The sequence below is a fragment of the Dunckerocampus dactyliophorus genome, chromosome 2, assembly GCF_027744805.1.
Source record: "Dunckerocampus dactyliophorus isolate RoL2022-P2 chromosome 2, RoL_Ddac_1.1, whole genome shotgun sequence".
NCBI lineage: Eukaryota > Metazoa > Chordata > Actinopteri > Syngnathiformes > Syngnathidae > Dunckerocampus > Dunckerocampus dactyliophorus.
The window spans coordinates 23,048,616-23,072,455 of NC_072820.1; the positions used below are offsets into that span (position 1 = coordinate 23,048,616).

Genomic DNA, 23,840 nt, shown 5'->3' on the forward strand with positions numbered 1-23,840 from the left:
AATCTCTTTCTAGAGGAGTAAAACTATGCATTGCTATAGGGGAGTGCTGAGCCAGGGTGCAGAGTAGAATTTTTGTCCCAAAGGCAATGAGAATTGGAAGGGGAAAAAGTACATTTAAAATAGCCAAAGATAGAAAATAACATATCAAATCGTTTTTAAGGGACGAAGGTTGCGTTACTTGAAGGAATTGGAGATTCTCCCCGCTTTTTAATTTAAAATATAGATGTTCTGCGAGCCTCTTCATCTGCTTTGTACACTATGTACGCTGTGCCAATGTAGTCGAGATGTGAGTGGTAAGATGGCGTCTCTTTGGCTTCAGCAGCTTGCACTGCGCCGTGCGACGTATGAGCTATCCAGATATATAATACAGATCAGTGGTGGACTGCTCGCGAAGTAGCGTTACTTTTCAGTAGTTTAATCCACATTTGTCAGCAAAACCTATTGAACATAAAACTGAAAATGTATGAAACATATGTTTATTAAATGACAGAACTCCATCGGCTGTCAGCTATCATTGCTGAAATAATTCTGTGCCTGGGAAATTGCCCTTGTTTAATTGCCTCCACGACAGTAGTTACGTCGCACGAAACGGGCATATATACAGGAAAGATTTCAATGTGCGGGTGAAGAAGCAATCACAAGGTCCTTGCCATGCCAACATTCTCACGCCATTCTTCCGAAATAACGTCATCCTTGTGAAGGTTGTCCCACCAGCGAGAGATCCGATCGGGTCTTTTCCCAAATCGCTGTTGTTGGCAGGAGCGATTGTTGTGTTTGTTGTGCGATGTTTTAGTTTGCAAAAGCAAAACAGCAGCAGCAGCAGCGTCCTCTGAAGCCCATAATGGCTCCTTGTTCGTCAGTGTAAATGGAAAGTAGGAGTGTGTTTACTTTTAAACGCACAAGTCATTTCAGTATGTTTCAATCCAGCAATGTAATGTTTGCCATTGCATTTAATTACACATTACACACATTAAATTATACTCATCCAATGGAGAAATGACGGCACATAATTGTTATGCCATCTGTTGACAACAAGCCAAAAGCTCAGTTTTCGCCATCCACATGCATATACTAAAGCCGGAGATTTCCAAAACCTCAGTTTTCAAGGACAAAAGCCTGCTACCTGTTTGCATGTGGATAAGAGGCCAAAAAGCATATAGATTTTGATTGACTGGGGACCAGTCCGGGATGTATCCCGCCTCTTGCCCGCAGTTAGCTGGGATAGGCTCCAGCATAGTGAGGATAAGCAGCATAGAAGATGGATGGGTGGATCGGATCGGAAACAAAATTACAGGTAGTTAGGCTGTTTTTTGTGTTTTAAAACCAATCTGTCCTGTGGGTGGGCGTATACACGTGGTGGGCTCATCTCACCAAGGGCGGGTCAGAGGCGGTATCATGCCCCCCTTGAGGAAGGCGTCATGCAAAGTGAGCCTTTGAGCACCTCTTCTTTCAAAAGTAGTGGAGAGGATACATTTTCTTCACATTTGGTGCTTATAAACAGGCTCCAGGGACACATTTTACTGTTAGAACATCATTAGAAAGCCCAGATTCCAATTTGACTATTTTACTCTTGTATCACAACAATTCCGCCATCTTCTATCAGGTTACTACCTCTACGTGGACAGCTCAGCGGGTCAGTGGCCTGACGCATCCTTCCTAATCAGCGATGTGCTCCAACCAGGCACGAGAGGGCACTGTCTTGTATTCTGGTACCACATGTTTGGCTCGCACATTGGGACGCTGCGAGTTTACATAAATGACAGGTAGCCGTTGGTCAGCAGTCACGGATGTGTTCATTCATAATGAATTTCAATTATTTGTCTTGTCTTACAGAAAAACACACATCAGTGGTAACGAGGCTGGTGCTGAGAAGTGGGTTGAGATTGGAGACAAGGGAGACAAGTGGCTGAAGGCCAGTGTTTTTGTTGAAGCAGACGAGGCATTCTGGGTAATGCAGATCTTTACATTTACGACATTTAAGAGCTATATCATGAATTCTAACTACCTTCTAAAACTTCACTTTCGTGCACCAGTTTGTGTTTGTGTATCAGAGGGGTGAGGATGCAGGCGGCGACATTGCCCTGGATGATATCAGCATCCTTCGTGGACCGTGCCACCCAGAACCTACCACTGACCCTGCTGTTGATGACAACACCGGTGACTCATAGCACACACTTTTAATTCTTATACTCTTTTTTTTTTATTTTATTTTAAGAGCTCACGTTGTGCTCTTTCTGCAGATATGTTGTTTGTCGGCCTTGCGGTGGGTCTGACTCTCCTCGCAGGAGTCGTCATCATCATCTACCTCTTTATACTGAACAGGAATCACTGTGCAAAGTAGGGGATAATAAAAATACAGCAATAATATGCAGGATTTATATGACTGATGTTTTTCAGAAGGCAGACAGCTACGACAGGCAGAAACATGCTTGATCAGAATGCTGTGTTTGACCTCTATGATTGCCAAATAGATGTAAGCGGGATCATACAATCTCATTGGATTCTGTAGAGGAACAATAATAATAAAAACATGTTTTTTTTTTACAGGGCACACAACATGGAACCGTATCCAACATGTCCATCAAGCTGTATAATGCAACCAGCACACATTCATCCAGCGCCTAGCTCAGAAATCCCTTTATTTTGATTTTTATAGTTGTTTTTAATGTTATCGCAAACATGTGGAATGAAAAGAACATATGTATAATTGATATAATGGACATATGGAAGTATCAAAATATGTTATGCCTTTTTTTCTAATATGCAAATACTGCTACACAGTCAAAGCTCATGACTGAGAACACATTATCACATGTTCTTTTTTTAAAAAATGAAAGAAGATTGAGACAACCCTTGGTGTGTTTTCCTTTATAATGGTGTTAAAATGCATAAAGGTCACATCGATCATACAACATACAGTAATGAGATTCAAAATTATTTTTAAAAACATAATGTTCAGTTTAGATTAGGGGTGGTGGTGGGGAGGGGCACTTGGATATATATTTTTTTATTTAGTAAAAAGCCGAAACAAAGGTTTTATATACAACATATGTACACTAAGTCCCCTATCCGACGTGCGAACACTCGTAGATACGAACACAAGCCGACTGGTCTATATTTTCATGTGTTTTGCCTTATAAGCCCATAATTATTTATATTTAAGTCCATATTTCACATGCTTGACCAGTAGAGGGCACTGTGACACTGCTAATGGGACCAACAGGCGATTAAGACCAGTGGGAGGAGACTGAAGAAAAGCTAAATTGGAGCTGTGCATGCAACCCGGCACAGTTTGTGATTAAAGTTTATGAAGAGTTAATAGCCCTTCTTAATTATACACCACCCACGGAACACGACCTCTTTTGGAAGAGTCTAACGACGACGATTTGTCCTTTTTTCAATATCTCTGCCTCCTCCTCCACCACCAACGACGTATGCTCGACCACTCCTCTTCAAAGGTAAATAACATTTATCATTACGTTTTTGTTTTTTTCATTAATTATCCTCGTTTAATATTACTACTACATCCAAACTCATATTTACATACATACACATATACTGTATATGTATCCACGTACATGTAGTACCTATATCATTGGTAATATTACCTTTTCCCCTACTTAAGAACGATTCGACTAGCGAACGGTCGTCTGGAACCAATTGTGTTCGTTAGTTGGGGACTTAGTGTATTTTTATAGACTAAGCTTTGTATATTAGTAGTTATTAGTATTAGTTATTAGTAGTTATTAGTTCTCTTGGTGTTTTTTTCCCTATTTTTCCATTTTTTTGCTGTTTTTTTTTTGTTCTTTAATTTTATTTCTAAAATGTACACTTTAGACACCCCGGTTCAGTTGAACACTAAGAGATTTCATAATTTAACATTGTTTATTAGTGTGGCTGTAGTTTTCAATGGTATGGGCTGTTACTAATATTTTACTTTATTTATTATTATTTATATTCTTTTATTGACGCTGTAATCAAGCTAAATAAGGGAAGTGTTTTTATCTCAATGGAAAAAACGAGTGTTCTTTCAGGAAAAGGGGCATGAAATTCCTACTCCAAACACTAGATGTCAGTAGTGGCTTAAATGCTTTTTATGGCAGTGCAGTCAAAAACGTGAAGGAGTCAGCATACCGGAAGCGCAGCAGACGGCCACCGCCCCGGTAAAAGCGTGACAGGGCCCCACCTTCGCGAACAATGGGTGTTACCGTTCAAAGCCTGAAGCCCGGCGACGGTATAGATTATTTTATTAATAACATGTATGTTTTCTGCAGTGTGTAGAACGCCATTAACGCTTTTCCCACGGCTTCTCCCTATGTAGATAAAACGTTCGCCAAGAAAGGCCAGCAAGTCAGCGTGCACTACGTCGGTGAGATCCTATTGTTTTCCTCCACTCCACTACTACGCTTATGAAAATAAAAAAATGCTATTTTTAAAGTCAAGATTACGCTATTCGTTTTGGGTCTACTTTTTGAGATTATACTTTTACTTTATTTTGGCGTTATTTTGTTTAGCATTGAGTGGCGGTACCCGAGCTACCGAGATGCCTCTAGGCATTTTCATTTAGGAACTGTATATAATCTCTATATGTATATATCTACATTTAGACTGTGCTGATAATATACAAGCATATTGAATGTGCTTTAGGGTGGATTTTAATGCGTAGTATAAGTAGCTTGCATATTAGCTCAACCACATAATCACCGCCCACCCCCTGAGGCTAACGTTAGCTAGCTGCTGCTAATGCTAGCCGGCTACTACCGCTGCTTGCTTCAGATACAGCAGATAAATATGTAATCTAATCGTTAATTTCGTTGTTTCCACTTGCACAGGGACGCTGACAAACGGCGCTAAATTTGACTCATCCCGGGACCGAGGCCAGCCCTTTAAATTCAAACTGGGTTGTGGTGACGTCATCCGAGGCTGGGATGAGGGGGTCGCTCAGGTAAGAGTAATTCCTTTTTAATGGGAAATAAACACATCACAAAGTATCCAATGGTATATTGTCAATACACTAGTGTACAGTAATAGCACATAGTAACTATTTTGGCCTCTGCTATATGTAAAATCCAATGAATTAGCACCTCCAAAATATATTCTTACACTGCATGCAGATGAGCCTTGGCCAGACGGCCCGTTTGACCTGCACGCCGGATTACGCTTACGGCAGCCGAGGCTTCCCTCCCGTCATCCCAGCCAACGCCACTCTCATCTTTGAAGTGGAACTCCTCGGAATTCTTTGACTTGTTCTTTTTGGGGGTTTTGTAGTTCATCAGAACCTGTCATTCCAACCTCATCTGTCACAAATGAAAATGCTTTGTGTTTACATAATTGGCCATCTTGGATTCCCCTCCTTTTTTTTTCCTCCAATCCAACACATCCCGTCCAATTTTTTTTGATCGGTAATGTAGTGGATTCGTTTTTAATTTGGCTTGTAAATGTTTGACTTGACACTCAGGTGCCCATTGAAGCAGAATGCTTTCCATGCACTGTAACATAGCAACTCACGTGCCATCCAATTAGTGATTAACGCCAAATGTATTTGATGCATTCATATGACAGCTTTGGCACGACGATTAAAACATGTCACCTCATACAAATAGAAATATCAGTGAAGGCCTCTGATTTAATCACCGCTTATTGTGTAGAAGCCGAAAGTGAAGTGTCCTTGTATCACGTCATTGTGCTTTGTAAGCTTTTTTTTCCTCTATCAAACCACTAGAAATAGTCTCTCAGTTGTGTTCTTGCATTAAAAACCAGTACACCACATTTTTGTTGGCCTCTTTTCTTGTCATTAAGAATTTTAGCATAAAACACGCAACTGTTGCTTAGGTAAGAAACCTTTTGATATTTGCCACTGAGGAATGAACTTGTAAGACATGGTTAACTGGTCCCATTTAAAGCAAAGTCATCAAACTTGCTTCTGCTCGAAGGGAATTGTATGGTTAACCTTAACACAACTGCTTAAACTTGGGGGGGGGAATTGCTCTAGTTTTCCTCCGTTCACTTTAACTATAAACTATAAAGCATGTGTGGTTTACAGACATCTACTGGTCAACGTTGGGACTGCAATGAAAAGCACAACCTCTTCTGCCGTCAGGAAGACTTGGAATGTTGAGGATCACTCCGTGTGGGCACCAAAAAGAAAGTAACCAGTTTTCCTGGCTAAACGTGTTGTTGTAATGTATTTTTACAAAACAGTCAAACACTCTCCAAAGATAAATAACAGATTTGCCGTTTAGTGAGAGACTTGGTGTCTTGTTAGTATGTGTCACAATTCCGACGGCCCCTGAAGGCAGCGTGCGACTCTCCTCACCCGGCTTGATAAAGAGACGCTCAGCTGGTCTGAGGCCAGTTTGGAAGTCTGTTTTAACTTATGGTGAAGCTCACAACGCTTCCACCTCTTTCAATTGATTTGCCAAAAAAACTTTGTCAGTCTATTCACGAGGAAATAATGAAGAGGTTTGGTGTCATAAGTGGATTGTTGCTGATTGTTTTGCAGCTTCAGATCAGCTTCGTCAAGCCAGAGTCTGCTTTTGGTAAGTCACACAAATCATCTTTTACATGCAATTTTGAATGCAATTTTGTTCTTTATATTTGCACCATTTCTTCACGCACTGCACATTTAAAAACAACTGGAAACATACACTTTTTCAAAATGCCAGTAACATTATAGAATTTACTGTATGTGTAAGACTTCAATGGGAAATTTAGGGGGAATATAAACCGCTCACAAATATGTGGAAATTCAACATTTTAACTTTTAGTTTACCATTAGTAACTTAAAATATGTACCATAATCAGACACAATATAACAAATTTCTTTTACGTGCTGATTGGTTGGGTGAAGTCACCTAGTTCCACTACCTTATAGTGAGATGTACCGTATGTCATCCATATGGATTGAGATGACCAAATATGGTTCCTCGCTCCCAAAAAAAGCAACAATAAAAGTGAACATGTCACTATAATGCAGCTGTCACGGTCTATTTTTGTACTGTTCCTGACTGTATTAGAGTATATGCACATATATAAACACAGTAGGTCAGTGACAAACAACGCACCTACACACACCAAAAACACCCGTGTGTGCCCGTCAGCCTCACATGCCCGCTGTCTGGTGTGAAGAATGTGGGGGCTGCCTTCACCCTCTCCTGTGAAGAGCAAAGTGAGTCACCAGCATGACGGCCATGAGCAAAGCATGTTTGCCACATGGCCCTTCAAGCACAATGAGGCCTTCGGGGACTGGCTCTCTCTTTTCTCTGCATGTCAGCTACGGAGCTACGGGTTGGCCACCCCTGGCCACTCTCCGGCCACCCCGCTGGCCATCTAGACATTTCAGGTATCAACTTATCGCCACCCTTATGTGAGTAATGGTCTCACCTTGGCCACCCCAATGAAAAATTTCTGTCTCTGCCACAGTCAACACACACACACACAACTTGGTGCACTGATGGAGCATGTAGGAAAGTTTGAAATGCAAGCCCCCTCAAACTGGTTACTAATGCACAAAACACAATATAAATTCTTCGAAGTTGCTTTGTAATAAAAAAAATTACAAATAAAAGTCAGTGTTTTAAACAGAATATTCTAATATTTTCACTAGTGACAACTATCAAATCCCTTTTTCTGAAGGTGTTAAATATTTTTGTATGTATGATGTTATGTGTATCTCATTGATTTGGGAGGGGGGTGTAAAGGCTAAAAATTGTTATACATATATTTAATGACAAATTCTTGTATTATATTATATATTATATATCAGTTATTGCTATCAGCATTTCACCTTTTTCTCATTACATTATGCCACCGGCGAGAAAGTTGGGACAATTTCAAGGAAGTTTTTTTTTTTTTTTTTCATGTGGCATAGAATTCATTGTGGTGCCCCTCATGTTTTGATTATTTCTGCATCTGAGAATGGCTTCTTGGGTATACTCAAAATCCTAAAAAAAAGTGAGCACTCTTGCTTTTTGTTGTGTGTCATAATGTCACAAGAATAGAATAGTTTGAAACTTGATTTGACGAGTCAGTGCATTTAGTTGAGTGGACATGTCCATCACAGCGATTGTGTCCTGGCATATTGAGTAGGACCATTCCAAGGGACCCTGACTGACAGGGGCCCCAGTAAATAGTTAAAATAATTTTGCTTTCTGGTTGTGATTTTTTAAAAGTATAGTCAGAAAACGATAAACAATCTTTTGTATTCTGCAGTAACCATTAAATATCCACATTGACCAAAAGTAAACTTCCATGCTGACTGACCACTCCCCCACTACGACCTTCACTATGCTCTGCAGCTGCAGTGTGTTGCCTGTCAGTCGGCAGTTGCGGCAGAGCAGAGTAAAACAATGCTGCCAGTGCCTAGTGAAATAAAGCCTGGGAGTCAAAAATGGAAAGAGAAAGGTGAGTTAAGAGAGGCAAACAAAAAGGGTGTCAATATGTGACCTGTTTTTATTTTTGTTAGTAGCCTAGCCAGTCTGTGTCATGGAAGTTAACCTGTTAGCTTAATGTCCACAAGGTAAATATTTAGCATGTAATATTAAATCAGTTGTCAATCCCTATTTACCAGATTTAACAACATAACAGTCAGCAGCAGCCATGTCCTTAGTTACGTTTAGAACTACAAATAAACGTTGCTAATTTGAAATTGTCCATCCCTTCATTAAATACAATAATTTAAATATTTTATCTCGGCCAGCGCCTCTCAAAGTCTAGACAGCGTAATAATTACACCTGGACTCGCCTCCAGCCTCCACACTTTATCTTGCACTTAGGACAAACTTGTTTCTTCCATCACACGTTCTGACAAACTGACAGGTAAGTGACCGAGTCTGAATGAGGCTTGAGTGTAATGAGTAGTAATTTAATGAAGATTAAGAAACATTTTACGTCATAGCATCACTGTTTCTTTTACTTTTTAAAAATGTTATCTAATTTTATATGTGTTTGTATTTTAATTTCATTATAAACGTCACACAATTGTCATCTATCTATTTAGATTATTTTAAATGTCACATAATTGTGTTTGGCTGGGAGAACCATTCTAGAGCAACATTTAATCACTTTTCATTTTTTATTTAATTTTAATGTCACATAATTGTTATTATTTCTCCGGGTACTCCGGTTGGAGAGTCTAAATTGTCCATAGGTATGAATGTGAGTGTGAATGGTTGTTTGTCTATATGTGCCCTGCGATTGGCTGGCGACCAGTTTAGGGTGTACCCTGCCTCGCTCCCAAAAGTCAACTGGGATAGGCCCCAGCATACGCCCGCGACCCTAATGAGGCTAAGCGGCATAGAAAATTGATGAATGTCATTATTTCTGTTGGCTGACTCCTCAGTTCTGCAGTATGTTGAGCATTCAATCACTTTTATCTTATTTTTTGTAATTTAATTTAATTTTAAACGTCACATAATTGTCATTATTTTTGTTGGCTAGAAGACCTGTTCTACAGTATGTTCAACATTCCATCACTATTTTATTTTATTTTATTTTATTTTAATTGTCATCGGCCGGGACACCCATGCTACAGAATGTTCAACATTCCATCCATTCCTTCCTATTTTATTTTATTTTATTTTATTTTATTTTATTTTATTTTATTTTATTTTATTTTATTTTATTTATCCTTGGCTGAGACACCCATTCTGTTCAACATTCCATCACTTTTCATTTTTGTTTTATTTTATTTGTTTTTTTTAAATGTAATTCTAAGTGTCACATAATTGTCATTATTTTAGTTTGCTGAGAAAAAACAGGGTCTACTTTTAAAATGACGTTAACCAAAATTCCTAGGTTGATACCTGGTTAAAATTAATTTTGAAGATTGCAAAAAATATTTTTCTTAGCTCTTTTGAGTTAAGGTAAGTTAAGATCTTAATCCGTGTATATTTTTTTTTTATTATTTTGAGAGTTTTACCGTGAAATGTCACTAGTTATTCTCAACATGCACTTTAAAATATGCATGCCTGCAATGAGGTGTTGCTGTAAAACAATATTTTTTATGTTTTCCTGCAAGACTTTGTGTCTGGACTCTCAGATTTGAGGCACCCTGACACGCAGACACAATCTACTGCTGAGAAAACACCACATGGACTCCCCAAGAGGAAGACCAGGGGGAGGAGGTGGCCATCCAGGCCCAGGTCCGATGCCCACGGCTGGACTGCGTCCCAGGATCCCAGAGGCCTCTACAGAGACCAGCACTGGCCTGAGGACTTGGACCCTGACCTGATGTTGGAGGAGGGACATGACAACTCCACGCAGATTGTGGTGAGGCTGCAGAGCACATTAGTTGCTTATTAGTCCCATAAAACAGCAAATAAATTGGAAAAAAAAACTTTCTCCACAAGACTCTTGCATGCATGTGTGTAATTGCTGTCCATAGAAAGTACTTAGAAAGTACGTAACTCCCCATATTTGGGACAGAACATGGATCACGCTTACTACACGTCTAAAATTTTGGGCCTGGAAGAAGCAGGTGGCACAGACGTGTGGGTCAACACAGAGGAGAAGGACGAGGACATGTGGAAAGCTCACGGCTTCCTATCCAGCACGCACCGCCAAGCCGAGGTCAGCCAGTGTGCAAAGATGATATTTGATATATATTTCTTATCTTTAAAATTTGATGTGAGCATTAACGGATCTTTGTCTTTGCTTCCAGAGAGTCAGTCTTTCCTTTGACTTTCCTTTCTATGGTCACGCGCTGAAGGAAGTCACCGTGGCAAGTGGAGGCAAGTCCAGACTACTAAGTCTAAACTACTAACTTTATAAGGAACCATATGTTACCGTATGTTGGTGTTGACGTACACTGCATTGTGCAGAGGTGGCAATATTGTGACTTGTGCATGTTTTTCCCTCCCCAGGCTTTATTTATACTGGAGACATAATCCACCGCATGCTGACAGCCACTCAGTACATCGCTCCTCTCATGGCGAACTTTGACCCCAGCGTCTCCAAGAACTCTTCTGTCTTTTACTTTGACAATGGTGAGAAACTTCCTTGTCTTTTTGTTGTGTGTGCGAAGATAAACAGAGGAGATTTTAATATGGATTCATACATACAGTATATTATTAATTGTACAGTGTATACTGTATACATTAGGGCTGTCAAACTGCGTTAACAGCGGTAACTAATTTATTTCATTAATTTTTTAGTGTAATTAACGCACACGCATCATGCCAAGCCACGGCTCTCTATTACGACGACAGACGGCGGCACAGTGTAGCTCCCCACAGAGTCGCACAGCGTGTGACGCTCTTTTATAACTTTATTCTGACCTGTACACGTCAACAGCAGACCGTGGGATGCATTCAAGAACACTCCGAACATCACAACGTCTTTATTATGTGTGTATGTGCGGTCTAAATAAACAAAAATGCAAAGAAAAACAATAAGTGGGTATTTGTATCACTTACTTTGTAACTCTTAATGCGGAAATACAATTTGCTGCATTTTAGTAGCATTGAATTATGCCAAAAAAATGTACGGAATTAATGAAGTGGATTAGTTACCTCTATTAACGCTCTATTTTTATCTTGCTATAATTACCGGTGGCCAATAATATTTGACAGCCCTAATTGTCCAATATTATTGGCCAACGATAATTAAATATAAATGTGATATCGGCCAACATCAAAAAAACATCACACAGCATATACATCCACACACGCACTAATATACTTGGGAAACAGTTAAGCACCAAAAGCAATGTATTTGATCTTCTCAGATGGCTAAGATAACAACTTTATTGCTCCCACAGTCACATTAAATCATCTATAAAGTACAAAGTAGTAGTAGTAGTAGTTTTAATGTAATAAAATAAGAATATCAAATAAGAACATGAAAGAACATGAAAATCCAAAAATAATTACAAAAAATAATGTACATACAGTTATAATGTACATACAACATACTGTATGTTCTGATTTATCAGAATATAATATTATTTATTGTTTTATGGAAAAGTTAAAAAAAATGTTTCGTAGTCTATATTATATCATTTTATTCTTATAAAAACATCTTTATATATATACACATTAATTTCCCAGTTGAAGCAGGACTGTATTAATTGTTAAACCCACCCTGGATAGGAAGAAATGTAACCAGCTGTTTTCACCTCAGTGCCACCTTGTGGATGTGGTGGTGTATTGGTAAATATTGTGTTACTGCTTTTGTGTTTGTTTGTGTCAGGCACTGCTCTGGTGGTCCAGTGGACCCGCCTCCACCTGCAGGATGACATCCAATCAGGAACGTTCACCTTCCAAGCTGCCCTGCACAGCGACGGACGCATCGTGTTCGCCTACAAAGAGGTTCCTTTGTTTCCTTTACTTTTTAAATTATTTTTATTTTATCTTCTTCTTCTTCTTCTCCTTTCGGCTTTTCCCTTCAGGGGTTGCCACAGCGAATCAATTGCCTCCATCTAACCCTGTCTTCTGCATCCTCTTCTCTCCCACCAACTACCTTCATGTCCTCTTTCACTACATCCATAAACTTCCTCTTTGGTCTTCCTCTGGGCCTCCTGCCTGGCAGTTCAAAACTCAGCATCCTTCTACCTATATATTCCCTATCTCTCCTCTTGACATGTCCAAACCATCTCAGTCTGGCCTCTCTGACTTTATCTCCAAAACCTCCCAGAGAAAACTTCAGCATCTTCATCTCTGCTACCTCCAGCTCTGTCTCCTGTCTTTTCCTCCTTGACACTGTCTCTAGACCAAACAACATCACTGGTCTAACCACAGTTTTGTACACCTTTCCTTTCATTTTAGCTGAAACTCTTCTATCACACATCACACCTGACACTTTTCTCCACTCGTGCCATCCTGCCTGTACACGCTTCTTCACCTCTTTTCCAGACTCTCCATTGCTCTGGACTGTTGACCCTAAGTACTTAAAATCCTCCACCTTCTTGATCTCTTCTCCCTGTAACCTCACTCATATATTTTAATTGGTTGTTTTCTGCTACAGATTCCTATTGACATCAGTGACATCAGCAGTGAGAATCATCCTGTCAAAGTCGGCCTGTCGGACGCTTTTGTGGTGCTTCACAAGATTGAGCAGATCCCCAGTGAGTGGAGCTTACCGTACTATAGCTTTACCACATTTTTATTTTGTTTATTGCTAATTGAGCTGGACCACAATTCGAATGAACAGCATCTTCTGTACCCTGGCAGATGTCCGAAGGAGGACCATCTATGAGTACCACAAAGTGGACATTCTAAAGTCCAAAATCTGCAATTCTACCACTGTAGAGATGCTACCTCTCCCAAGTAAGTCACTGCACTTGGCTAATGCTGCTAAAATGTCATTTTTTTTGTCACTTTTGTTGACAAATACCTCATACCTCAGGGATGGATGCTTGTTATTATTTTTGCTTGTGCAGGTATATGCAAAAAAATGGTATACAGCAGGGGTGTCCAAAGTGTGGCCCGAAAGCCATTTGCGGCCTGCGGCTTTTTTTTTGTTGGCCCGTGGCACATTCGGAAAGTATAATTTAACAACAAAACTGAAAAAAAACTAAAAACAACAGCAAAAACTAACAGCAAAAATGAAAATAAAACAGCAGTAATTTGACAAAAATAAAGTCAAAATATTAAGAGAAAAAAGTTGTAATCTAAAGAGAAAAAGAAATAATAAAAAAAATAAATAATAAAAAAATAATTGCAAAAATGGAAAAGCAGCAGTAATCTTACAAGAATAATGGTGAAATATTAGAGAAAAAAGTTGTAATCTAACGAGAAAAGGCAGTGTCCAAATGGCGGCCTGGGGGTCCATTTGCAGCCCACGGTTGTTTTTTTATTGGCCCACGGCACATTCTAAAAGTATAATTAAACAAGAAAACTGAAAACAAACGGCAATAATGGAAAAATCAGCAGTGATTTTACAAAAATTACATCCAAATATTTAAAAAGTTGTATTCTAATGAGGAAAAAGTCATAATTTTATAAGCATAAAGTCATAGGGAAAATTAGGTTGGGGAAAAGTTATAATGTGAGAATAAAGTCAAAATTATGTGAAGAAAATTTACAAGAACCAACTTGAAATTGATTGAATTGAATGATTGTATACATATATACTTCTACATGTGTTGCTTTACAAAATATCAAAGTGACCCTTGCATCCTTTCATTTTTCGCTATTTGGAAAAAGTTTGGACACCCATGGTATTCAGGAATCCCTTGCCACTTCACACTTACTGTATTCGCATGAAATCATGCTGTTTCGTGGTTGAATACGTCGTACTATTAGTCCAAAAATATGCATATTTTAACAAAGTTTACATATTTTTGGCCTAAACTATGCACTTTCAAGCATGAAAATGGCTAAATGAACTAAAATACAATTATAAAGCATTCAGAAGACCTTTTGATTATATGTAGTATTCTACACTGGTCACTATAGGTATCAGTAATGTTACTGTAACGTTTGGCGAGACACTCAAGCGCCAGACTTGATCACCGGAACAACAGGCTTTTATTGCAGGTTTGAATGATCTCACAACAGACACAAAAGTCTTTCACACAGCTACTGTTGCGGCCGTAACCCAAGTCAGCCCCCCACTGAGCTCCCCTTGCACAGGAACAACAGCAACACACACAAGCATGAGCCTTATTTATGTCTTATATGTCTTATTTACTTTTATTATGTCTTCTATATTGGGTAACATGAGTCTGAAGGTGACTATACGGGTGTTATTTCATGTCTAGACGGCTCTACTAATGTTAAAAACTGTATTTAGTAGGTTGTAAGCAAGTTTTCTATGCTCTCACTACAAAAATATTTGATTTATAAATAAAGAATCCTACTTTGAGGGAATTTATTTACATTAAGAACACAGTTGCACTCACACAGCTATTAACTACCCGACAAGACACACGCCATATTGTAAGCAAACCGAAAAATGCTCACTACAAAAATATTTGATTTATAAATAAAGAATCCTACTTTGAGGGAATTTATTTACATTAAGAACACAGTTGCACTCACACAGTTATTAACTACCCGACAAGACACACGCCATATTGTAAGCAAACCGAAAAATGCACTAAAGCCAAGGCAAAATTCTGGTGGAAATTTTCGGTGTTAACCAAAAAATATGCTAACCGAGCTGTACGCTAACCGAGGTTCCACTGTATAAGAGCTTCACTTTTTTAATTGATCTACTGAAATAAATAATATCCATCCATTTTCCATAAAGTTTGTCCTCATTAGGCTCACAGGTATGCTGGAGCCTATCCCAGCTGACTTTGGGCGAGAGGCGGGGTACACCATGGACTGGTTGCCAGCCAATCCCAGGGCACATACTCTATACACAAAGAACCATTCACATTCACACCTATGGACAATTTAGACCAGTCATTCTCAACTGGCGAGTTGTGACTCAAAAGTGGGTCGCGGGTCTTTGCCTGGGCAAAAAAAATAAAAAATGTAATGACCCGCGTTCTTTTCTATAAGCTCTGTAACAACGTTACAATCAGGAGTAAACGCATGCATGCACTGCAGAGATGCCCAGGCGGCGATTCAAACCGTCAATCTCCATTACAGCCAATACAACCGTTGAGTCTGAGGCCAACATGCTAACCACCCGCCCACCATGTAACCCTATTAAAATAGATATTCTAATTAATTGAGATGCACCTGTACATGCACAATCAATCCAGACAATATTCACCTGCTCAACATGACATGACTGCATGGAAACAGGAGTTCAGAACATTCAGAGGGTTTGTCTTTGGTCTTGGCTTGTCGTGTCATTTTGAGTGTTGAAATGTAAAAAGTAAAAGTTCAGATAAAGAGTGCTACCTGGTTTGTCCTCAGCGTGTCTGCAGTTCTCCAGCTGTGCTCCGTGTGTCACTTCTCAGATTGCCTTCAACTGCAGCTGGTGCTCCCGTCTGCAGAGGTCAGCCGGAAAAGCACACACAGCACGACCTACAGAATGTGTAGCACTGAGGTGCCCAAAATGCAGCCCGCGACTGTTTTTCTACCAGCAAAAATAGAAAAATCAGCTGTAATTTTACAAGGATAAAGTTCAAATATTAAGATAAAAAAGTTGTCATTTAACAAGAAAAAGTTGTAATTTTACAAAAACAGCATTATATTATGAGGAAAAATAACAGCATTTTAGTAGCATAAAGTTGAAGTATTACAGAAGTTTTTTTTTTTTTTAAGTTGAAATATGAGAAACAAAAAAAACAACAGTTGTAATTTTTGGAAAATGAAGTTGCGGAAAAAGTTATAATGTTATGAGAATAAAGTCATAATTACGAGATGAAAATTTACAAGAAAAAAGTTGAAATACCGGTAGTTGTGATTTTACGAGGATAAACTCGTAATAGTATGAGGGAAAATAATGATTAATTATCAATTTTAAATATTAAGGGAAAAATTTATATTTTGTAGAAGTCGTAATATGAAAATACAAAGTAAAGTTGTAATTTTTGGAAAATTAGGTTTGGGGAAAAGTTATAATATGGGAATAAAGTCAAAATATTGTGGGAGTAAAATCCTAATATTATAAGAAGAAAATTTACAAAAATTATTTAAGAAGAAAGTTGAAATATTTGGAAATGTAGAATACAAAACAACAGCAAAAATGGGAAAAACAAGCGCAAAGACTGACAATCATACTAATAATACGCCAAAGCTGAGATGCAGTTTTTTCTTGAACTTCTTAGCATACCTATGTGTACATGTGATGCTTTACAAAATATCCAAGTGGCCCTTACATCCTTTCATTTTTCAGTATGTGGCCCTTGGTGGAAAAAGTTTGGACACCCCTGGTGTAGCAGTCCTTCAAATTTGGATCACAACTTCCATTTGTTTTCCAGATGCTCCAGTGGCTTTGACCGGAAACGGCAGGACTGGGTGGACCAGGGCTGCCAGGAGGAGGTTTGTGTTTGCTGTATTCATTGACTTGCAGTGTAAACATGCCCGTGTTGCTCCTCCAGAGACGAGACCCACGTTGTTTACGAGAACCCGAAGCCACAGATGGAACACCGCGCCTCCTCCTCGCGGCCACGCCCACTCCAGCTGCTGGGACCTCATCCCAGAGGACCTCCAGTGTGACCTCCATCTTTCCCAGCAGGAAGTCCACCACTGAGAACAAGCCGACACACCGTAGCAGCTGCAGCAGCAAGGAAGAGACGTCCACTCCTTGGTCTTCCATCAGCCAACCTGCAGGTCACTTTTCCTCCCAATCTCATCATCAGTCAGAACAACACTCACAGTATTGTATTTTTATTACAAAACATCCTTGTTAGCAGCTTGCTACATGGAAACAGGAAGCAGAAGTCAGCTTGGTTACCCGTCTATGATGTCATCAGCGGGTGACTCTGTAGTTCTTTGCTAACTAACACAGTTACACCACAAGTCAAAACTAAATAAGTTTTTATAGTTTTACAATTTTAGTTTTACATGCATAAAATTATTTTAAATACACATAAATGATGAATGAAAGGGTTATATGAACATTAAAAGTGACTTGTACCTTCATTGAAGACGTAACTGCTGACAAAGACATGAGGTAGCAAAATCAACATGAAAACCACATTCCTGTTTTGCTATGAGTTATTTCTTGAATTCAGTAGTGTTTCTCACCTTCCTTATCAAAATGCTGGCACTTTCATTGGCTCCATTTTGGGTTAATTTTCAGCTGTGATCAAAAGAAAAGCAGAGACTTGAGATGAGAAACAATGAATTCAAGAAATAACTCACGACAAAACAGGAAAGTAATGTCCGTGTTGATCTCATTGCCACAGCATGTCTTTGCCGACGTTTTAGATGAAGGTAAAAGTAACCTTAAATGTTCATTCATCCCTTTCATTCATTCATGTTTTTATATGCATTTTGAACTATTTGTAAACCACTGTAAGGATACTGTATTTAAAACTATAATTGTAAAACTATAAACATATGTTTTGTGTTAACATTTTTGGCTTTGGGGAACAGATTAATTGGATTTACATTATTTGTTATGGAAACATGGATTGGTTAGAGTATGTTTCGGTTAGAGTCAGAGCTTCTGGAATGGATTAATGACACTAACCAAGGTTCCACTGTATTATTATATTAATGTTCAAGATTCAAGAGTTTTATTGTCATATGCACAGTAAAACAGGTAGTTATACTATGCAATGAAATTGTTGTTCTGTTCATTCTCCCAAAAAAAGAAAGAAACACAACAAAATGAATAAGAACATAAGAAACATTAATACCAATAAATTAAGCAACAACAACAGAAGAGACATGAATACCAATGAATGAATGTATGTACTTTATTTATCCCACAGCGGGGAAATTTACTATGAATGAATGAATAAATAAATAAAGAAAGTGTTATGAGTGTGTGCGTGTGTTACGTGTGGCGTGTGTGAGTGCTTCGTTGAGGAGTGTGATGGCCTGTGGGTAAAAGCTGTTCGCCAGTCTTGTCCTGGACTTCAAACTCCTGTAGCGTCTGCCTGACGGTAGGAGTGTGAATAATAAGTGTTGTGGATGTGTGCTGTCCTTGATGAGGTTGTTTGTTCTTCGTAGGACGTGAGATGTATAAATGTCTTGCAGTGAGGGGAGGACTGCCCGAACAATGTTCTGTGAGGTCTTGATCACCAACTGGAGTGCCTTCCTATCACGTGTTGTACAGTTACCGTACCAAACAGTGATGGAGGCGGTAAGGACACTTTCGATAGTGCATCTGTAGAAGTAACTCGGGATTTTGGTGGGCATGCCAAATTTCCTCAGTCTTCTCAGGAAGTCCTCCTTTGGGACTTCTTGATAACTTGTTGGGTGTTGTGAGACCAGGTGAGGTCCTCGCTGATGTGTGTGCCAAGGAACTTGAAGGTTTTCACCCTCTCCACTTCAGTCTCATCAATAAACAGGGGTTTATGCGGCTCCTTTTCCCTTGTTCTTGGGTCGATGATCATCTCTTTAGTGTTATCTGTATTGAGAAGGAGATTGTTATCATGACACCAAGCTATGAGGTACGCCACCTCTCTTCTGTATGACGTTTCAACACCACCAGTGATCAGGCCGATGACTGTAGTGGCATCCGCAAATTTAATGATGCTGGTGTTGTTCTGGGAGGCCACGCAATCGTAGGTGAAGAGCGTGTAGAGGAGCGGACTCAGCACACACCCCTGTGGGGTCCCAGTGCTCACAATTCTTGAGCTGGATGTGCGGTTGTGGACTCTGACTGACTGGGACCTGCCTGTTATAATAATGTTATTAGAATGTACAATCTTCCATATGATAAAAAGTGTATTAACTTAGTAGAAAAATACTGTTTTTATAGTATATGTTTTTATATTATATTATTGTCACAATGTGGACAAACTGACTTAATGAGAAAAAGTGAAATATCCTTGGAAGAATACCTACCCAGCCTACCCAATAGGAACAATACATTTAAAATAAATACGTAATTACAAAATGTTAAAACATATACTGCATTGGATAGCCAATAAATGGTGTCGGCCACCTCCAGCCTTCCGCGTTATCATCACTTACTTGTTGCCATGTTTTCATGTACAGTGTGTCCATTGTGGTCAAGCCCAGCTGGGGGGAGCAGGGAGATGGTGGTGGGTGGTCAAGTCATCAGCTATTTGACAGTCCTCTGTTAGCACATAGCTGAGTGTATACAGTGCCATGTTAAATACTACATAGTATCCTCAATGTATGCGTGCGGTTGGCCTGTGGTGCTTGGTCTTTGGCCTCAGAGGCCACTGTTGGTCGTCTGAGCCACGATGGTGAAGTGCTGCTAGGTGATGGAAATATGTCTTGTTGTGCTTGTTTACAGCAAATGGTGAAAATGTCACATCTATGCAATAATAACTGTTGTTTAAATGTACGCTCTCCTTTGTAGATGACGCCAAATTTGCTGTTTTTTTTGCAATGCCATATGACAACTGCACTTTATGCAATTTAAAGTAATATGTCCATACCAGTTTACAAACCTCAACTTCAGTGCTACACATTTATATATTGCTTTGTCAGAACTGGCAAAGCGAACACGTTGAATGGCAAATGAACAAATGTATCAGTAATTGAGGTGAAATGTACAGTATAAGCAAATTGATGTGAAACAAAGGGGGTAGCATTGAATAAGCTCTGCTTCGTCCTACTCCTTTTGGACATGTTGAATTGTGATATGTGATGTATACTTATATGACAAGAATGTTCAAATAAATCAAGTCATCATCATCATCATTATCATCAAAAATGGCGTTTTACATCAATGAGAAACATGAGTAATGAAATCCTAGAACATTAGATACACCTATATTATCTAAAGCAGGGGTGTCCAAACCTTTCCCACCGAGGGCCACATACGGAAGAATGAAATGATACAAGGGCCACTTTGATATCTTGTAAATATGCTAAAATACATATACTGTATATCAAGAAAAAACTGCATGTCAGCTTTGTGATGTAAATGAAAGAGTGTATTATTAGTATGACCTACGCTCTTTTTTCACATTTTTGCTTTTGTTTTTTTTTTCTAAATATTTCAACTTTATTCTTAAATAATTTTCATCATTTTTTTTTGGTAATATTACTTTATTCCCATAATATTTTTGCTTTATTTCCATTATTATATACCTTTTCCCCAACCTAATTTTCCAAAATTTACAACTTTATTTTATTTTATTTTTTTCTCATAATATTACAACTTGGAAAATAATTTATTTTTTAATATTTCAATTTTATGCTACTAAAATAATATTATTTTTCCTCATAATATTGCGAGTTTATCCTTATAAAGTTGCAAAATTTCTCACATTATAATATGATCTTTTACTTTAAATATTTTCATTTTAAATAGATTAATTGTTATAAAATTACAGCTGTTTTTTCAATTTATGCTGTTTTTGTTTTATTTTCCAACTATTTCAACTTTTTTTGTGTAAATTTTTGGATTAGAATTATAACTTTAGTCCCATAATAGTTTGACTTTATACACCTAACATTATAACTTTTTCCACAACCTAATTTTCCAAATTGTTTCTCATAATATTAAACTTAAAAAAAAGGTCATTTTTCTTTAATATTTAAACTTTATGCTACTAAAATGACATTATTTTTCCTCATAATATTACGCCATAATTCTCGTAAAATTGGGACTTTTTTTCTCACTAGAATAAAACTTTTTTCAGCTAATATTTTGACTTCATTCTTTAAAGTTATTGCTGTTTTTTCATTTTTGCTGTTGTTGTCTTTTTTAGTTTTCTTTTTAAATTCTATTTTTAGAATGTGCCGTGGGCTAATTAAAAAAACACCCGACCGCTGCATGTGGCCCCCGGGCCACACTTTGGACACCACTGATCTAAGGTGAGCCAATAAAATAAAATCAGCCTTTTCAACACTATGGCTAGCCACACGATCTTTGGAATGACTGCCACCTACAGGACTAGAGTGGAACAGTATAATCTGGAACATCATAATTTTGTCTTTTCGGCCTTGGTGGAGATCGTAACAAAACGTTTCTGACGCCTGTCCTCTTTGTATAGCAGACGACGACGACAACATGAGCCAGCGAGAACAGGTTGGGCTGCTGGCGGCCATTGTTACAGTGACGGTGGTCATGGCGGCGGTCGTCCTTGTGTCCGTCTACATGTACAACCACCCCACGTCCAGTGCCAGCCTCTTCTTCATGGAGGTCAGTCATCGGAAAAACTGTGAAAGGTTTTTTTTTTGTGCCAAAATGATATAAATACATTAAACCAATTAAAGATAATTAATCTACTTAACAATTGTCCATTAATTGTAGTGTAAAATATAATCCTAAACTATATTAATAATTATCAATAATAATATAATAATACTATATTAGTAATACAGTAATCCCTCGTTTATTACAGTTAATCGGTTCCAGACCAGATAAGTGAATTTCCGCTAGGTAGGATTCCTTAATTATAAATGGAATATTTTCGTAGTTAGAGAAAACCTGTTTACGACCCTCTAAATACGTTTTTTAACATTATTAGAGCCCTCTAGACATGAAATAATACCCCTATAGTCACAATTCATATACTTGATGAACTTTTTAATTACTTAATGATATTTATATGAATGAATGAATGACTACCTCTTTAATGGCCATTTATGGGACTATGGAGTTCGGATGTGCCAAAATTAAATAAACAGCAATAATTATTCAGTATACTATATATACAAAATAGAGGGTAACATATTGAAAAATGAAAGGATGCAATGGCCACTTTGACATTTTGTAAAGCAACACATTGATATGCTAAGAAGTTATATATAGTTAAAGAAAAACTGCATCTCACTCGCTCGGCTTTGTGATATTGGTGAAAAAGCATATTCGCTCTGCGCTTTTTTTCCCCAGTTTTGCAGTTGTTTTTGTTTTTTAAATATTTCAACTTTCTTTTTAAATAAGCATTGTAAATTTTCTTTTTGTAATATTATGACTTTTACCCATAATATTTTGACTTTATTCCCATTATATTATATCTATATGTTATCATGAATGTGCCTGTTACTACATGGTCACAGCATGTATCTAAAAACATAAAATCTTGTTGGAGGTTTTTGGAGGTGTTTTAATAGCGGGCTTTATAGGCGGAAAAGGTGTGTCCCATTACGTGCATTAATTACCTGCCAGGATTCAATGCAATTTTCACGTACTTGTTCACAGCACCGCCCGGCCCGTTGGCCCACCATGAAGTTCCGACGGGGTTCGGGTCACCCGTCCTACGCCGAGGTGGAGACTCCCGGACAACAGGACAAAGACAGCGTGGCGGTCATCGACCCCAAACAATCTTTTGTCATGTTGATCAGGCGAGAGAGCGACCAAAAGGAAGGATTCATCGTTCCTGACCCGAGGGAGTGCTTCCTCGGCCAGGAGAACTCCTGACCAAGACTACATCTCCTAGAATGCATTGGGACTTTTCTCTCCTTATGCCAAACGTGAGTGTGCAGAGAGGAAATCATTGATGCCTCCATGAGGAAACCGGTGGATTTTTATGCGACTTCATGTTGGTGTTTGCTCGGGAAGCCAGTGGACTGCTTTAACGTGTTTGTCAAGGCAAACACTGCGAGAGAAAAACATCTTGTTTTGACTGTGCTCAGGTTGTTTGCTCATGTTTACGGCAGCGAGAGTCCACGACGCTGCTGCTGCTGCTGCACGGAGGCTATTTTCTCGCCAAGATCGCTGTTATGTGTCAGTGGCCAGAAAATTTCCTTACAAGGCGGAATGTCTTCGCCGGGTGCCATTTCCTCTTTTCAAAAATACAGACTAAATTCCTCAGTGATGCCCCCCGCCATTCATGTGCAGGGCAAATACGGTTCACAAGGTCATGAGCGGCAATCATCCTCATGCTTTCATTCTTTATTTTCTGTACCTCATACAAGCAACAACATATCTATTGATTACGTTGCTGTATAAATACTGTATGTAAACTACTGTATTATAAATGGTCAAGAATATATTATTCATACAATAATGTATCGTTTTGGTAGGATTTGTCTGGCTGCACTGCGATTTTTTTCCCCAGAAAGTTGTCGTTATTAAACCATATGACAATTATAACATTTATAGTATTTTTATGTTGCATGCTAGACTAAACCTGTCACTGACCTACAATAGCAGAAATTAAGGCACGTTTAAAACCGCTCAAGGCACTCCAAAGTTCCTTCAAGATTTGCTCTTCTTGTCTTCTGAAACATAATGAAAAAATATTTAGTTTAAAAGTGTCTTAATTAAAACTAGATGAGATTTTAAAGGTGCAATTATGCAAAACAAGCTAGTGTCATGCAGTACCTCTGTGAGCCTCAAAAGGCAACACCGTGTCACGAAAGATGCTTCAGATGCACTGCAGTGCTACAATTTTC

At 38.6% G+C, this 23,840-nt stretch overlaps 4 protein-coding genes across 12 annotated transcripts in view; 3 read left to right on the forward strand and 1 right to left on the reverse strand.

Annotated features, from left to right (window-relative positions):
• si:ch211-106h4.4 (MAM and LDL-receptor class A domain-containing protein 1) overlaps positions 1-2,841 on the forward strand; it is a 32,700-nt gene extending 29,859 nt beyond the window's left edge. Inside the window, exons 42-47 of the mRNA XM_054768918.1 lie at positions 1,604-1,763; positions 1,834-1,948; positions 2,034-2,157; positions 2,241-2,337; positions 2,398-2,473; positions 2,548-2,841. Of these exons, the coding sequence (XP_054624893.1) occupies positions 1,604-1,763; positions 1,834-1,948; positions 2,034-2,157; positions 2,241-2,337; positions 2,398-2,473; positions 2,548-2,625 (650 nt within the window). The 3' untranslated portion in view covers positions 2,626-2,841. The remainder of the gene's footprint in view (positions 1-1,603; positions 1,764-1,833; positions 1,949-2,033; positions 2,158-2,240; positions 2,338-2,397; positions 2,474-2,547) is intronic.
• A 1,273-nt stretch (positions 2,842-4,114) lies between these two features.
• LOC129176782 (uncharacterized) lies at positions 4,115-5,769 on the forward strand. The gene is made up of 4 exons (XM_054767178.1): positions 4,115-4,234; positions 4,322-4,369; positions 4,833-4,945; positions 5,115-5,769. Exons 1-4 carry the CDS (start codon positions 4,198-4,200, stop codon positions 5,241-5,243), a joined length of 327 nt encoding a protein of 108 aa, XP_054623153.1. The 5' UTR covers positions 4,115-4,197; the 3' UTR covers positions 5,244-5,769.
• Positions 5,770-6,060: 291 nt separating this feature from the next.
• On the forward strand, positions 6,061-23,514 carry plxdc2a (plexin domain containing 2a). 4 transcript variants are annotated; one of them, XM_054767173.1, is made up of 13 exons: positions 6,061-6,539; positions 10,019-10,269; positions 10,426-10,569; positions 10,661-10,730; positions 10,863-10,985; positions 12,190-12,308; positions 12,964-13,063; positions 13,170-13,265; positions 15,813-15,894; positions 16,823-16,883; positions 16,943-17,174; positions 21,494-21,642; positions 22,645-23,514. In XM_054767173.1, exons 1-13 carry the CDS (start codon positions 6,377-6,379, stop codon positions 22,861-22,863), a joined length of 1,809 nt encoding a protein of 602 aa, XP_054623148.1. In that variant the 5' UTR covers positions 6,061-6,376; the 3' UTR covers positions 22,864-23,514. The 4 variants fall into 4 exon arrangements, with proteins under 4 accessions (XP_054623148.1, XP_054623150.1, XP_054623152.1 ...); XM_054767175.1 differs by having other exon boundaries at positions 21,497-21,642; XM_054767176.1 differs by lacking the exon at positions 6,061-6,539 and adding an exon at positions 8,119-8,403.
• Positions 18,262-23,840, reverse strand: part of myripa (myosin VIIA and Rab interacting protein a) — a 31,953-nt gene continuing 26,374 nt past the window's right edge. For 2 of the 6 annotated variants that reach the window (XM_054767168.1, XM_054767167.1), the window contains exon 16: positions 18,262-18,924. In XM_054767168.1, the coding sequence (XP_054623143.1) occupies positions 18,734-18,924 (191 nt within the window). In that variant the 3' untranslated portion in view covers positions 18,262-18,733. Of the gene's footprint in view, positions 18,925-23,324; positions 23,667-23,840 lie in introns of those variants that run through there. The other 4 variants (XM_054767172.1, XM_054767169.1, XM_054767171.1 and 1 more) reach the window with 4 other exon arrangements.

What these genes read in the sequence shown, in the direction of transcription:
- LOC129176782 (XM_054767178.1), top strand. Translation starts at nt 4,198, where the DNA reads ATGGGTGTTACCGTTCAAAGCCTGAAGCCCGGCGACG. An exon ending in AAGCCTGAAGCCCGGCGACG is followed by an intron (nt 4,235 to 4,321) that starts GTATAGATTATT and finishes CTCCCTATGTAG; the next exon opens with ATAAAACGTTCGCCAAGAAA. An exon ending in AGTCAGCGTGCACTACGTCG is followed by an intron (nt 4,370 to 4,832) that starts GTGAGATCCTAT and finishes CCACTTGCACAG; the next exon opens with GGACGCTGACAAACGGCGCT.
- plxdc2a (XM_054767173.1), top strand. Translation starts at nt 6,377, where the DNA reads ATGGTGAAGCTCACAACGCTTCCACCTCTTTCAATTGATTTGCCAAAA. An exon ending in AGTCACCGTGGCAAGTGGAG is followed by an intron (nt 10,731 to 10,862) that starts GCAAGTCCAGAC and finishes TTCCCTCCCCAG; the next exon opens with GCTTTATTTATACTGGAGAC. An exon ending in CAAGATTGAGCAGATCCCCA is followed by an intron (nt 13,064 to 13,169) that starts GTGAGTGGAGCT and finishes GTACCCTGGCAG; the next exon opens with ATGTCCGAAGGAGGACCATC.